The sequence below is a fragment of the Pezoporus flaviventris genome, unplaced genomic scaffold, assembly GCF_033815535.1.
Source record: "Pezoporus flaviventris isolate CSIRO_AGI_PZ_B2104156 unplaced genomic scaffold, CSIRO_AGI_Pfla_v1 ptg000029l, whole genome shotgun sequence".
NCBI classification, from domain to species: Eukaryota; Metazoa; Chordata; class Aves; order Psittaciformes; family Psittacidae; genus Pezoporus; species Pezoporus flaviventris.
In genome coordinates, this window is record NW_026892577.1 from 16223367 (window position 1) to 16239249 (window position 15883).

Consider the following 15883-nt stretch of genomic DNA (forward strand, 5'->3'; position numbering starts at 1 on the left):
AACACAATGCAATGTCATAAATGATTCACAAAACATTTGCCTTGTCTTTTTTCCCTCTGGGGATAAAAAGGTTATAGAGGTCTGATATCCCTTTCTGGACATTTTCAGTACGAAGTATTAGAACACTCAATTGCACTAAATTCTTGCTTAAGTGAAGCATTTATAGCCTGCAGTCTGGATCTGCATTTTTTTAGAACTAAAACCTCTGCAATTACACCACCCTTTTAGAAGCGCTTTCAAAATGAAGCATAAGCTTTCCAAGTAACAAATATGTTCCCCTTATACTTTATCATTTTACAACTCATATGACTAGGAAATATAGATATTAAACCAGTATTGAACACTAAAGACCATGCTCTTGGGGCTACGAGACTTATGTCATACTACTACCTGTTCCACACCTCAAACTCAGGTACTTCCTCAGGATCCTGTAGCTGATAACCATCAACTTCTCAACACCAGTTGTAACTTCAACTACCTTGCCTATCACTAACACTCCTTATAGCTTCTTCTTTCAAATCCTCTGCTTGATTTAAAAGGAGTCTAGTTACTGCTGGTATGCTCTTCACTTGAAGATTAGTGCTTCTACTTCAGGCTTATATTACTCAAGCTCTTGCATCTTTTTCAGTTGTAGCAGTTGGTCCAGAAGAGTTACCCTCCCTAGAAACACTGCCTTTGTGATTTGCAAAACGAGACTGAAATGCACAGGACTTAAGCTCACTACAAAGGCTTAGCACCTTTGCAGGAAAATTTTTAGCGTCACAACGATCAAGAGCTTGTGAAGCACTGATCTACTGCCTTGCTAATCCAAGCAGTTTAAGTAAATATTATTGGGTTGCTCAGAAGAACCTTAACAACAGTAATCACTGGGACCTAGCCTACTCCCAAAAGCCTTATTATACCTAAAATGTCTTTCTTACCTTTCCATTCTTCTATCGTGTGCTCCCTCTCATCTAACTGTTTATCTGGTATCTTTGGTGGAGGCTGAAAAACAAAACTAACTCAGGTTAAAGCAATTAAAATGGATATAAACCAGAACAACTGAAAAATAAAATTGGTACTCAGAATATGCACCTGATCAAAAAAATACTGCATTTACATGGTCACGTGTTCTCCTGTATTTGGACTTGGCCTATTTTCTAGGTGCTGCTACATGTTTTAAAGTTCTTCTGATTAACAGATTTGCTTACATTATTATAATAATTAAAACAGAAACTGAACAGTCCGGTCAGAGTTCCTAAATGCAGCCACCTCCAGCCCAAGCAGCCCTTTTTATCTATTTACTGCTAATTACTAACTTTTCCCTCTATTATAGATCAGCAGAAATCTAACTTCACCATTTACATCAAGCATCCTTTTCTATTCTTTGTGGGTCAACCACATTCACCAACCACCTTTTTTAAAAAAGGATACTTTTTTCACAAGCTGAAATTTTCCTGAAATGAATTTTAAGAAAAAATTTCAATTAGTCCCTTTGCTCATCAGTGTTCATGACTGAAAGCTCAAAATCTCATACTCTGATTTTGCTTAAGCACAGTTTAATAGATATGAGTACTATCAATTGCTACAACTAATGAAAATATTTCTCTCACCCAGGAGTAAATACCTCAGAAACCTACCAAGGACAATCAAGTCAAATAACTGAAGCTTGAGAAATTAGAACCCTAAATGAAAGATTTCGTATGCACTGCAACATGCCCAGGAGATTATATGCAATTGTACATGAACATACACACATACAGGTACTTCAGTTTGCACCCATTCTTAATACTATTTCTAATAAACAAGTCTATCCATGTCAGTAAAAATGATTATGGCTCATTTAAGCTTCTAGTGAAATGTGTAGATCAATCAATAATCTTTCAAGCAGTTATATCAAGCATCACGAGTTTGCTTTAGTCCAGTACCTTCCTAATCAGAGACCTAAAACAAGAACTTACAGCTTCTGCTTCTGAGGGATCATACCAAACATTGATGTAGGGGTGCTGCAGGGCTTCATCCACCGAGATTCTTTTAGAAGCATCTATAACCAGCATTTTTGATAACAGATCCCTTGCTTGACTTGCTGCAAAAGTGAAATTTTCTATTTAGACCAGTGCCACACACAGTGCAACTGAACAGTATTTCAAAGCTCCTAAGGAGAGGAGACATAGAGTAAACAAATTCCAGTTTAATATCTATGCAACCCTCAGGGAATTTGGGGTTTAGGAATGTGGTCCATTTGATGGACGAAAAAAAAAAATTGAAGAGAATTAACACAAGTGGGAAAGGGGTTGGACATGTTTCACTACGCATTTTCAGCATAAAGCACCCCTTAGTAGCATAAGCTACTTATAGTATGTAAGTATATAATGTAAGCAGCATAAGCACCCCTTAGACATCCTTAAGTAAAATAGAACTCAGCTTGCAGCATAGCCTTGTCTGGAATAGCAGTGGGCAAACACCTATTACCCCTCTCAGTTTATGGAGAAAAAACTGTCATGTACTGTTACTCACAGATAATATGGTGAGTCTCTGACTCCACTGAGTAGATGACTTTTCAAACCAATGAGCTATTTCAGTAACTACAGGATATGTATTATGAATATAAAACCTTTATTCTCCTCCGTAGAGAAAGAAGATCAGCTCTGCCTACACAACTTCCAAGCCACCCTCCTCCCACTCTTCTCTAAATCATGTTGGCATCTGTCATTGAGAGGAATGTATATATTTACTTTTCTTTACAAAGTTATCTCCAGAATAGGAGCTGTTTTAGAAACGAGAAAGTGGATGTAAGCATACACCAGCACTCTCATCCACTCCCATTATACTGTAGTATTTAAATCCTTAGACAGACAATGTTACAGTGAATAAAACCAAGATATGCTACTGTTCAATACATCACAGTTGTAAAACTTACACAGAAGGTAGAGCTTACCTTTAAGCTTATTATGTTCAGAGTCAGCTGGGAAAAGGACATCTGGAAAGAGTTTTTCAAAACTATATCCAGCATATTTAGGTCTATTCTCCACGTAAGTTCGGACTGTAGGCTGTAATTTCTTCATAAATTCGGGGCATGGTGTTCCTAGCTGCTCTATAACTTTATTCCATTGATCAATATCTAAGGTTATACAGCTAAGAAAAACACAGTGTCTAATTTTTGGCTAGAAAGTTATGTTAAAACCACATGAAATAACCAACAGAGACAAAACACAGAAAATTATAATAAGATAACAAGTTCATCATCATTAATTAGGACCATCTTAGAGAAAACTGTGAAACAATGAAAGACTATGATAATGTAGTCAAGGCAACATGTATTTTACTCAAAATTGTAATTAACTAGCAAAGGATATACCTCTGAGAAACAGAAAATTAAAAGGCTCACAAAAGATTATTAAACAAATTTAAATAAAGGCATTGTTTAGGTTCTGGAGAAGACCTCACCTCCGAATCTGAACACATATTCACAGTACTCCAGATACTCGTAAGAATTACCCCTGCAGATGCTTTGTCCTTCTTTCCCATCTTGAGTACCTCAGCCCAGCTGGACTTTCCCAAGTTGGTGATCTGTCACCAACAACATGCAACACTGAGCACCAGTGGGCACACAGAGGATGGAATCTTGGCCCCCACATATCAATGACAGTTTTGGCAGAGACTCAAATGCAGAAAGTTAAAGAGTTTCAAGGATGCATACGGAACGTCTTAACTGAGAAGTTTACACAAGGTACAGTGGAGATTGACTTGTTCTCAACATAAGAATTTAAAACATGTTACTGAATAAGAAAATATCTGGCTCAGGAATTCCTACTTGCAGATGGTTAGATAGTGGGAGAGAGCTCAGGTAAAAATTTATATGCACTTATTCATATATTCTTCCCAACTTTTTCTCTTTGGCTACCACCATAAACTGCATACTGGCCTACATAAACCTTCAGTCAGATGTAGCAGGCCTCCTCTTACGTTCCTAAAACTTAACAGCAGACCTTTACATAGAGATTTTCAATCTCTACAATGCTTTAGTAGAGGCCTTGGGGAGTTAAAAAAAAAAAAAGTATTTAAACTGTATGGCACTGAGCTTAAATTGAAAAGCCATGCTAGCAAACCAGATGCATAAAGCTAAGCATGGTGCAGCTCATGCAATGACAGAGCTGTGTGAAAGGAAGAATGCCATGGATCTCTTCACTGTGCCTCAAAATTTTCACCCAATCTTGATCCCAAATGGGACTGTATCAGTTATTAAACAACCTGCAGCAAAAGCAGGAAAGATTTCTGATGTATAACCACCAGTAAAACAAGATGCCAAATTCCAATTAGATCCACTAATTTTAGCAATGATCCAGACGTTTCAGCTCTATTCACTTGGAGCAGACTCTTTGTCTGAAGTATTGTTCACAGGACACACAGATACCACAAAGCCATTCATGGAACAGAGAGACAGAAGTGCCAGATATTTCTGAAAGCCGTTTGCAGGATCATTTCAGCATACAAAACTCCAAAACTCCAGAGTGTAACCAATGAAGCAGGTTAGGAATTTTTGGTAAACATTTCCTATGGAATGTAAAGAGTTAACAACTGCTAACATGCTTAGGTAGTAAACAAGATTAGTAAGTTATTACATATAAATGATCTCCAAAGCAAAAAGCAATGCATGTGAACCAGTAAAATAGCACCTAAACAAAACAAACAAACAAAAAATCTGTCTTAAATGTGACAACACCCAAAAGCAATGGACATACACTGTGTTAAATTGGGAAAAGAAAAAAAGAGGAAAACAAATTAAAAAGGAGGAAGGAAAAATAAGCCTGTTTGCCCAAGTGGTATTTTGTTCATCTTACTTAGTATTAATTTCTAAAGACAGTCATACACATTAATGCTACATTGTGGGTTTGCTTTAAATGGTACAACTGTAGAAATTTTTGCAGCTTCCTGGAGGCAAAATAATGAACTTGCAAATTGTATTTTAAAAAGGCAGTTTAAAACCAGAATTTTACAAATTAGAACCACCTTAATCTGGAACTATATAGCTGCAGTATCTTTTGACCCTTTACAACTACATCCTAGGCCAAAGGTAAGGATACGATCTGTACCAGGAAATAAAACACCACCTTTGATCATTTCTCCCATGATGCACCCAACTGACCAAATGTCAACTGAAAACAAAATGCAATGGTATTAACATAAAAGATAGTTATTAAAATAAAGTAAATAAAAACATCTAGACACACAAACATGAAGTGACTATAAAAAGCGTGTGTAATGAAAATGAGTGAAGGTGAATGTATGCTAACTACAGGACCAGCAGAGACTATGTCCTACTGCTAGATGCAGCCTGAATATAAATGAAGCTCTTAATTTTTTTTAAGTATATCACAAGAAAAATCCATGTTCATTTAATAAAAAAAATTGTACAATATGCATTTTCATGACACAACATCAATAAAATGGTTAATCACTTCCTAACTAATTCAACCTGCTGCAGCAGCACAAGGATACAGTCCCTTCCTGGAAACAGGATTTTGTGGCAAACCATTTCGCCCATAATGCACCCCACAGACCATAAATCCACTATGTTTGTAGCACAAAAAGAAGGGAAAGCAAAGCAAACAGTCATTTAAAATTAAAAGAAGCATAACATGACTGCATTCTATAAACTGCAGAGACAGCACAGGAAGAAGAGCGACTCTTTATATTAATCAATGAAAACACTTTAAAATACCATATATAAGGATTAGCTTTTAACTGTCTCAAATGCAAGGCAGAAAAACATCCTTTTGTTTAACACAGTGCTAGAGCAAGAGCTAGAGCAGAGAGAAAGAGAGAGGGATACACAGGAATCAAGCAGAGTAAAGCCCTTCTCCAAGCTCTGAGGCTTGCAAAGCTACCTCTGCCAATAGATTGGAGCATCAACGGTGTTTCAGGGAAGTAATTCCATTGTACTTGTAGGAATAATTTTAGAAGTAGCAAAGTAAACCAACCTTTAAAAATATTGTGCATCTAAACATTTAGGAGGAGAATTAATTGGTTATTACACAGGAATTTAAATTTGCCATGAAGTATTTTCTACAAGTCAGATTACCATGCATCTCTCTCTCCCTTTAAATAAAAAGCAAACAGAATCAGTAAAAGATCATTCAGAATTTTAGAGGATCAGTTAATGACAATATTAGTATGCTCCTATAAGATTTTCAAATAAAATTATTTTTTAAAAATATTTCTCCAGTTATGCTGAAATAACATCTTGTACAAAAGAAAAACTCAAAATCCTTTTTTTTTTTTTTTTTTTTTTTGGTGGGGGAGTACAAAGTACACATTTTCTACAATACCTTAAAATAAATCACTCAGAAGACATACTCAAAGATGCAAAAGTTTACTTTTCACAGGTATGCCAATTTCTTTTGTGGTTGCTTTCAGAGATGTTATTAACTCTGGATGCACAAGTTTTCTTGAAATCATAATAACGAAATTGTACTATTATAAATACTTTTATGAGAACAGTTGTATAATAAAAATCACTTGTAAAAGCTCTGGAGGAGCTCAACAATATCAAGCAAATAATGTTGCTTCTTACTGAAAATATTCCTTCCCCCTTATTTATAGTTCCTCTAAAATAGGATCTAAATCATATGAGATCATAGTTGTACACATTAATAGGTCAAAATTAAGGGCCTGGTTCATTTAAAAAATGTTTGACAACATTTTATGACTAGTGGTGTTTTTTCTTTAAAAATTCTTTTCAAATACTTAAAAAAATACACATTCTTTGGCTTAGAGACCCAAAGATCAGCAGCCAAGTTTTGCATTTGACTTTTAAAATAAAATTCCTTCTGTTGGCTTTTTCACCTGCAAAACAATCTACTGCTATCAAAAACCAAAACATACCCAACTCTGTCATAATTAGTTTGTGTCCAACATGATAAAAATGACACCCATAATTGCATGGAGAAGTCTGGGAAGAGCAATAGCATGAGTCAATGACCTATCTTCATGCCTCAGAAGACAAATTACTTCAGAGGTGACAAAAAAAAGTAGAAACCACTCTTCTGGTCATCCTACAAAACCAAATTTATGATGTTTGGGGGTGTTTTGGATTGCTGCTTTCATTAATCAAACAAAGCCTGCCTACTTATAGGTCTCTGACTTTTTTGTTAAGCTAGACTAACTGTACACTGAGGACTGCTCCTGTGTATAAATCTATAAAAGACTGAGTACAATATCATTACAGACTTGAAAAATCTTTTTAAAAACCTATTGCTTGTCAGAGTGTATTTTTTTATTAAAAACCTTGTTTGGAGAGAAGTTACTATTTTCTATAATACTAAGAGAAAAAATAGCACGGGCAAAGGAAGTTAAACCAGTGCACATACTAGGAAAGTTAAAAGTATTTGCTTCAGATGGTTTAGGGGTTTCCTTGCTTTTCAGAGCTTCCTTCCTGATAATGATGCACATAACTGCACATAAATCAAAGTATGTTAAGGTATGTGTGCACGAGCATTTTTGGTGTCCTTCAGTTCAGAATTTCTTGAGTTTGCAAGACCTGGTTTCTTAATGTAATACACTTAAATGTGCTTTATCTTCTTCAGTATCAAAACCAATGAAGAAGTTAACTCTATAATTGGTTTGTCTGGGATCTTTGCTAGTTTTAAAACAAGTAAAATTTCCTATGTGTATCATACAGTATGAAAAGAACAGTGCTCTCAGTCATCAAAACATACATTGCAATCCTCCCACATAAGTTCAGCAAGGCACTGAAATGGCATAAAGCTACCAGATGACCCTGTTCAACTAAACTGAATGTTAACATTAACCACTAGTTAGCTGTGAATTTTCAATATTTAACTCTAAAATAAGTTAGCTTGTAATTTAACTGTGAGTTTTAAAGGGATAAATTAGGCATCGATGTTAAAAGGTGAGAACTCCGGACAGCCCGTGGTTCTTACTGTAAGTACATCCTTGATATCTGCCTCCGTATCAGGGTAGCTCCACAGTGAGGAAACTGATCAGGCAGTGACTTAGAAGAGTAACAATTTATGAAGTAGCTTTTCAATGACAACAGTCTATATGGAAATGCAGACTGACTTCTGACTCAGCCCACAGATTTACATCCTCCGGAAGTGTCACTCTCAACTCAAGAACCGTGTATTTGGCTTTGTGAAGACAAGATAGTTTTTCATATGAAAGTAACTTTTTATTGATATTCTGCTTCACAAAACAATACATGCTTGCTTAAGGAACAGGACTGTCACTAGCATGACAAGGTGCTCTAGAACACAATCTATTTAACTTCAATTATAACCTAATTAACATTTTAGTGGAAAGAATGTTTCACACTTTTGCAAGTCAAAATTACTTACAGAGATAAATGTAAAATAGGCAAGCTAAATCATAAAGCTTGTGACTTCCATTGTACCAATTCCTTCTGTAAGACAGCTGCATGACTCAGATTACAGTTTTAGGTTCTTTTATGTAGTCTCTCTAAACTGGCCAATATAAAGTCTGGAGAAAAAACAAAGAAACTTAAATATATGCTTTCTATAAAACTTTAGCGGTTAAAAAAAACCAAAACAAAACAGAAAACCATTAGGCTTGGTCCACTCAACTTCTGACTTCTAAATTATGGGAAAAATAGACAGCCCTGGAGGCCATTTGAAGAATGTATACCCTCTCATGCAAACTAACTATCCAAACAGATACAAAAACCACAGCCTTGCAAAAAAGGCCTATTCTTATTCCTTTGATATGGCTTTTTTCCTTGTCAACACTGATAGAAGTTACTATTCTTGGCTTTTATAAATGATACTATTCTTGGCTTTTATAAATGATAACAAAATCAACTCTCTATGCACATAGCAGCTATCGGTTACACACAACCTTAAGTTACTTTGCCGTAATGGTATGCAGTTGCTAGGCAAGTTTGCAGACTATATTAAGAACCCTGAAAAGGAGAGCAAGCCCCAGTTGTGTCAGTAACCTGAGGAGCCATGCCTCATACCAGCAGGAGACAGCTAACAAAGCTTCAAGCATCATGGCATCTCATGGGCCTTTCTGGAAGACAGATCAGTAGAGGGTTTAAAATACCTTGAGCAAATGGTGGCCTCTGTGAAGTGTGCCTGCCTGAGGTGGAAACACCAAGTGAGCAGAACTGACCACAGGGACAGCAGATCAATGAAATGGCAGCAGAATTGGGGCCACTACAACAGAATTTCAGGAATGACACATTACTTTTGTTTCCTAAAGGATACTAGATGTTTCATTCAGGATCTGCAATGTACTTTATCATGTTTTTCCCTCAAATACTGTATCCTTTCCTTATATGCTTATAGAAGATATTGAGAGAAGGGCCACAGAGTGAGTATAAAGACAAGGGATGTATGCAAGCAGAGGTACAAAATAAGGCAATTTCCTTAGAATTCATCCAAGGACCATCAAGCCCAAAGAATCTGTGATACTTCATGAAGGTACTATCTGCATTCTTATCTCAAGATCTTTTTTCAGCAAGGACTTAGTGTGACAGGACTGAAGTAGGCTAGTTGCCACAGTAGGCAGTTTTAACTTGTCTGTTCCTCAGCAGCCTTTAAGTTACCTATGTCCTGAAAGGCTACACTGAATATAGTTATTTAAACATTAAATTTAGGACACACATTTACTGATGAATTACAGTTTACATCCTCATCAAGACTAAAGTCAGGTCGAGGTATATCAAGGTACATACCACAAATTAAGAAAATATATTTCCAGATCTTCCTGGATGAAACTTGATCTACTAGGCAAGTTATTTGAATTTTTAAACAAACAAGGCCCTCAATTTCTTCTCCTATTAAATGCAAACATTTCTAATGGGTTGAGCTGAATAAACAAATTGGTGTATCCAGAATCTGCATTTTGGTCACAAGGCTAATTTATAAAATTTTTACAGCTTGAAAAAAACATTAACATGTAAAATGTGGTGTGCCAAACAAAAGATAAAGCTATGCCAAAGAAAGACTATAGTTGCTGACCGTTTTCTTTGTATCCCATCCCTAGGATGACCTCTGGTGCTCTGTAGTAACGAGTCACTACATAAGGCGTCATCATAAAACTAGTTCCTGCAGTTCTGGCCAGTCCAAAGTCAAGAATCTTCAAAGTGCAGTCTGACTTTACTACTATATTACTGGGCTTTAAATCCTTTAAAAAGAAACATCATATATGACTGCTAAGACAAGCACAAAGTACTCTGTGGTTCACATTTTTAAAAGATAATACTGCTAACATTAAACCCCACATATACAACTAGGATATTGCTTAACTGCAGTTACTTTTCCCCTTGCATTAATTCATATGCATTCAGCAGACTACAGATTAACTCCCTTAATGTGCCTCTAGATTTATATATCATTAAAGAAGGAAAATACAACTAGCATTACAAGATAGGTTAGCAATGTCTGAAATAAACTGAAGTTAGTAAGAAATGTTAGCTCTGAGGAAAGGTCTAGAAACTGCTCACTGTAACAACAGTTATTACTATGATGCAGAACACAAGTAACATGACAATTGCTGAAATAATTTGATGAAATAATCATCTTAATACAAAAATTATTAAAATTATAACATGAATGTAAAAAGCAAAAGGTTCCTTTGCTAGCTGAAGCTGCATTACCTCTTTTGAACCAATGCAGATGTTTCTCCGAACAGGAAGGAAATCCTCATCCTCGCATAGATTTAGTTTCCTATGTAGGACTTGGTTTTATACTTATTTTGGTGACCAAACCCAAAAGGCACCATTGAAAAACTGCCAGAAATTAACACAACCATTAAATTGGAGGAGGAAATCCCCAGATACCGTTTCAGATTATGTTAGAAGTTTGGCAACTGTATTCTCTTCATCCGAACCCTAAAACCACAGTGACAACAGTGGCTTTACATCTACTTATACAAACACTACACAGGCATACTTGGTCATTATCTCAGGAGGACCTTACACACAGCCAAATATTACAGAGTAATTTCAGAATAACTTTGCCATCAAAAAATCATTCATAGCATACACACTGACATAGATAAGCCCTGGATCCTTTCTGCCTATGCTCTACTAAGATTAATGAGAGAAAACCCTGAGATGCAGCACAGAACTCTAGCGTTTGGGCTGCAGGCATGTGGTAAGTAGCCCTATCTTTCACTGTTTCATAAAGACTTAAAAGCGGCTATCTGCAAGATATACTAGTTTTAATTTGTACTTGTATGGCTTTCAGCAAACTCCTCAGAAAGCTAAGAAAACTGCATTAGACAGGAAACCACAAAAGACTTTAAGAACAATAGAATTTTAATGGGTAATTAAAAGTCTTGCATACTTACATATTCATGCATTCACGTCACACACGCAAACGCTCTGCAGACAACTTTGACTTAAAAGATTTTAAACACTATGAATGAATTCAAGTACTATAAGGAATTCCAGCTATTTAATATGCATGTTTCAGATTTTGCTACAATCCTATCAGCTTTAGTTTTGCACACTTTTATTATGTGGAGGCTGAGTCCCAGGTGCATGCCTATTATATTCATCATCCTCAAAGCTGCAGGAATAACACTGGAAATGCTAAAAGATCTTCACTTTGGAAAAATCACTACGAGGACAAAATGCAAAAGCTTACAGAGTACTGTCCATCCTTAATTTCTGAACATCATGTAGCTGTCATGAAGCCTAGGAACATGATGTAATTTGCAACACAGAACTGTCTGTCAAAAATATGAAGGCGAGAGTTGACTTACACTGCATCCAAATTCATGCCAGACCAAAACCTCTTATGCTTTAAATAAACACAGTCTCAAAAGCTCCTGTAAGAGTGATCAGGTTAATTAGGCTGCATAAATATATCCAGAACCTATAGCAGAAGGTATCCTGCCTAACCTTAAAAATGTAAAATGTCAGTGCTAAAAATCTAAAGAAAGATTTGTGTGAAGGGCTTCCATAATTAGGCACCTTCGTTAAGTGCTCAAAATCAGGCAGAATGCAGTGTTTCAGTCCATGCAAGACTAATGAGACACTGTGTCCTTCAGCAAGCCAGTGAGGCGCAACTCTGCAATGCTGATCATCCATCCTTTTCAGACCGCAAAATATAAATGAATGTGTACTTCTACACTTGCTGGAAACTCTGTCTCTGCAAAATATTTTGAGCACAGTAATGTTAATTTGCCATCATATGTTAAAGCAGGTGTAAAACTACAGTCAAATCTTCACCAAAATCAAATCCTTATCCACTGACGTGGCAGCTAAGTTTGCCCCTACAACTTTGAGGTGAAATTGTCTAAAACTCTTTGTGTTTGGTATCTGCCTTGTTTGGTGCCGCCAGTCTGCTATGAAAAAAAACCCACTTATTTCTAGGCAGGCAGCATCCAGTGCTGCAGGCACATACACAGATTGTTGTAATTTCACTCATTCAGCAAGCTTTCAAAAAGTTGCTGAGACGTCGAGATTATCACAGCTGTGTTAAAAGCAGAAAAACCCAGTTAAAAACCATGTGAAACTACCAACACCAAAAAAAGCTTAAAGCTTTAGAGGACACTAAAGTAGTACACTAGATTCACAGACAGAATGCTCCACGGGCAGCCACACTAAGGTAGACTATGTTTAAGGAGTATCTAGTTTCAGTAAACTAACAAGCTTTGGATATTAAGGACAGTAGTGCTGAAAGCCCAGCAGAGTGGTATAAAGAGTTACTACTGCAGCTACTATATGATCTCTTTCCAAGCATGCCCTCTTTTGTCTTCTGAGGTTTTGCTTGACTTGTTCCACAGGGAAACAGGATTTTGATACTTTACACCTTGAAGTATAAAGGCATAACAAACACAGCAGGTAAGCAATGCAAACATTTTGCTTGAACATACCTAATCTTTTAGCAAAGTCCGAGAAGAAGCTGCAGGCTGAAAATGTACCGTGAAGACATGTAAGTGAAATGTATCTGCCCATGTTCTTCAAAAGCATTCATGCGTATATATGTTACTATTTACACAGCAACTGTACCTATAGTCTCTTTGGAATAGCTTATCCCTGTACCAGTATGTCGCATTTCAAAGACTTCACCCATCTCTACAGAACCAGGAATTTTATTCTCAAAGCTGTTTTTATTCCTGCCCAACTACTTGAGTAGGTAGTTCTTTTTTGTAAATGTATGAATGTTTATATTTATCCATGACTTCTACAGGCTCGAGGGTCTGATGCCTGCTTTATAGGAGCACAAACTGTCCCTGAAGCAGTTTTAGAAGCTCCCTCCTGCCTGCGCCAAGATGCACAGAAAGAGACACTCCTACATTACCTACTCGAGCATGTCCATAAAATATGCAGTTTCCAAAAAACAAAGATGACCTAGGAGAACCTGCAGCATTAATCTTGCACAGCCAGTTACTGAAGAGACCATAAAATGTCAAGCTGCATACGAACCCATTACTTCAATCCCATGGGCGCATGCATCAGGACACAAAAACCTACATAACCTCAGTAATATACAATACCACAACTGTGGCAAGTGAAGTAACCTAGTCCTGCCTACGATTCCCAGAATAACACAGGAAGCCCACTGACCTGTCTCAATGTCCACCAAGAAGCACAGGGTGCAATGCCTGGTTGCAGGTTATGCTTCTGCCTACCTTTCCTTGTCTATCTTTCAAACACAGCAGTTAAGGGCAAACTGCAAGCAAGAAGGAAGCCATCATGCTCCCTCCCAGAACTCCTCACTGGAATGAGGCAGCCAACGCATACTAAAGCTACCTGGAAAAAGGAAGCAGTGTTTGCCCATTCTAACTGCATTCTCTATTCAAACAGTTGTCCCTGTTCCCTTGAGGGAAAAACAGAAAACTGGAACGTCGTACTGCCAGACACAGCTTGCAAGCCATACAACACGTCAGTCACAATGAGGTGGACTACTGAACTGGACAAGCACCCTAACACAGCAGCTCCTGTCCTAGTGCTCAGAATTGCCATTCGTGATTTGTTTTACCGTGTACTTCACCCATGAGGAAGACTATGTAGCACTGTCTGAAAGCATCACATATCTAATATGCTTAATTACATCTTCTGCATAATTTCAGAAATTAAAAATTTCAAATCTCTCTAAAAGATTATAATGAAAAATGTAGCACTGCAGAAATAGAAGCTTACAATTTCCCAAAATAGCAGAGATCATATCTGAAAAGCTATAACTAGACCATCTCAAGCAAACTTTACAGTACATATGAATATATATATGAAATGTTCAACTTGAACAGGCCAGCTTAAATGCAGGATGTCTTGACTGGATTGCAACACACACATGCCATTTAAAAAGCAGTAGTCAGTTTTGCCTGAGGACAGTCTGAGTGAATGTTTTGTGACACACAGGTATATGAAAGTTCCACTTACAGGTCTTAATCACCATCTCTTTATCTGGAGACTTCAGATATTTATTCATTACTCTGCTAGTAAAATACAGTGGGCAGTTCTTTCAGAAGATGGGATTTCAGGTTTGGTTACCAAAACAGTAAAGGCAGAGACACATTCAGATATTCTTTCCTGCTATGACTACTAAAATAGAGTATCATACAGAATTGGAGGAGGTAATGTAACTCGCTTCAAAAATCGTTATTTGTTCTGTGCAGATTATTATCAAACCAAACATTGAAAAAGTTCATTCCAGAATTACAGTGGAAATGTGATGATTTCCTTTCAGCCCTTTCTGCTACGTTTTATTTTTTTCTGTCTTTAAGTACTCAAGGCCAAACCAGGTGAAATGGAAACAATCCTCACTTAAGTTCACTTACCCTATGTATAATTCCAGCTGAATGAAGATGTTTGATACCACACAGCATTTGGTAAAGAAGATAGGACATTCGTTCATGGTCAAGCTCCATCTGAATCACTTGGCAAAGATTTGCATCCATGAGCTCCATCACTATGTAGCTTACGAAAAAAAAAGACAAAAAAAAGAATAATAATCAAGTAATACTGTCATTTTATTGTACTCTTTCCCTCATTCCTCTTTCTGTGTATTTTTAAAATTAAATCCCAGCTCTATTTCAAATCAGACTTACACATCTTGAAATTCTTCCAGGGATTTTTGTGGTGTGAACACATTCAGTAGGCCGATTATCTGTAGGAAGAGGGAGAGGAAGTATAACTGCACCACAGCAATAGCAAAGCTGCAAAGTCAACGTTTCAAAACTGATACCCATTATTCTGATGAGATCCTCCTGGTACACATTGAAGCTCGAGGTGCTCAGTGGCTCAACAAGGCCTAATATGCTGTGATACTAATATTGTAGAAGGAGTACTTTTTTCTCCACAAATCACATAATCAAGAAACACTCTGTGCATTAACAAGATGACACTAAAAGTTTGAAACCTAAGGAAGTTAGTCAGTTTTCCGCTGCCTCCTACTTGCAGTTTGAAGAGACCTGGTAACATTTTTATTGCTTATGAGGAAAAATAAAATTAAAAACTGACAGACTGTGTAAGAGATACAATTTTGCCATTGACACAGAAAATACACAAAATTTTCCTGAATAGCTAAGAGACAGAGTAAGTCATCTATCACTGTTTCCTTCCCTAGCAGCCATTTTATCTTACGGAAGGGGAATTAATAGGGAAGGCGAGGAAGACTGCACACAGCCAACTCTGAAAGAGAAAATGGACAATACCAGCCTTCTGGAGTTCGACTCTGATAAATTTACCATTTATTATTCTCTCCCCTTGTGATGTAGACCAAATATTTCTATAGCTTGCTCTACTCCACAGCTTTGCAAGCATCAGACAGTTCCTATTCTCACAACACAAGATTCCCAACTCATTCATGCATAAAGAAAAAACCTGATACAATAGAATTATTACAACCTTTTTTCTCCTATTTGTCTAGCAGCAGCCACAGAAATAAAAGGATGTACTTACCACTCA

At 36.9% G+C, this 15883-nt stretch overlaps 1 protein-coding gene across 6 annotated transcripts in view; it reads right to left on the bottom strand.

The window, feature by feature from the left end:
* MAPK8 (mitogen-activated protein kinase 8) overlaps positions 1-15883 on the bottom strand; it is a 53007-nt gene that overhangs the window by 3025 nt on the left and 34099 nt on the right. For 5 of the 6 annotated variants that reach the window (XM_061459258.1, XM_061459259.1, XM_061459256.1 and 2 more), the window contains exons 4-10: positions 15025-15083; positions 14755-14893; positions 9981-10146; positions 5064-5135; positions 2918-3100; positions 1941-2065; positions 921-984 (exon numbers count right to left, since the gene is read on the bottom strand). In XM_061459258.1, coding sequence (XP_061315242.1) covers positions 921-984; positions 1941-2065; positions 2918-3100; positions 5064-5135; positions 9981-10146; positions 14755-14893; positions 15025-15083 — 808 coding nt within the window. Of the gene's footprint in view, positions 1-920; positions 985-1940; positions 2066-2917; positions 3101-5063; positions 5136-5478; positions 5551-9980; positions 10147-14754; positions 14894-15024; positions 15084-15883 lie in introns of all 6 variants that reach the window. The other variant, XM_061459257.1, reaches the window with a different exon arrangement.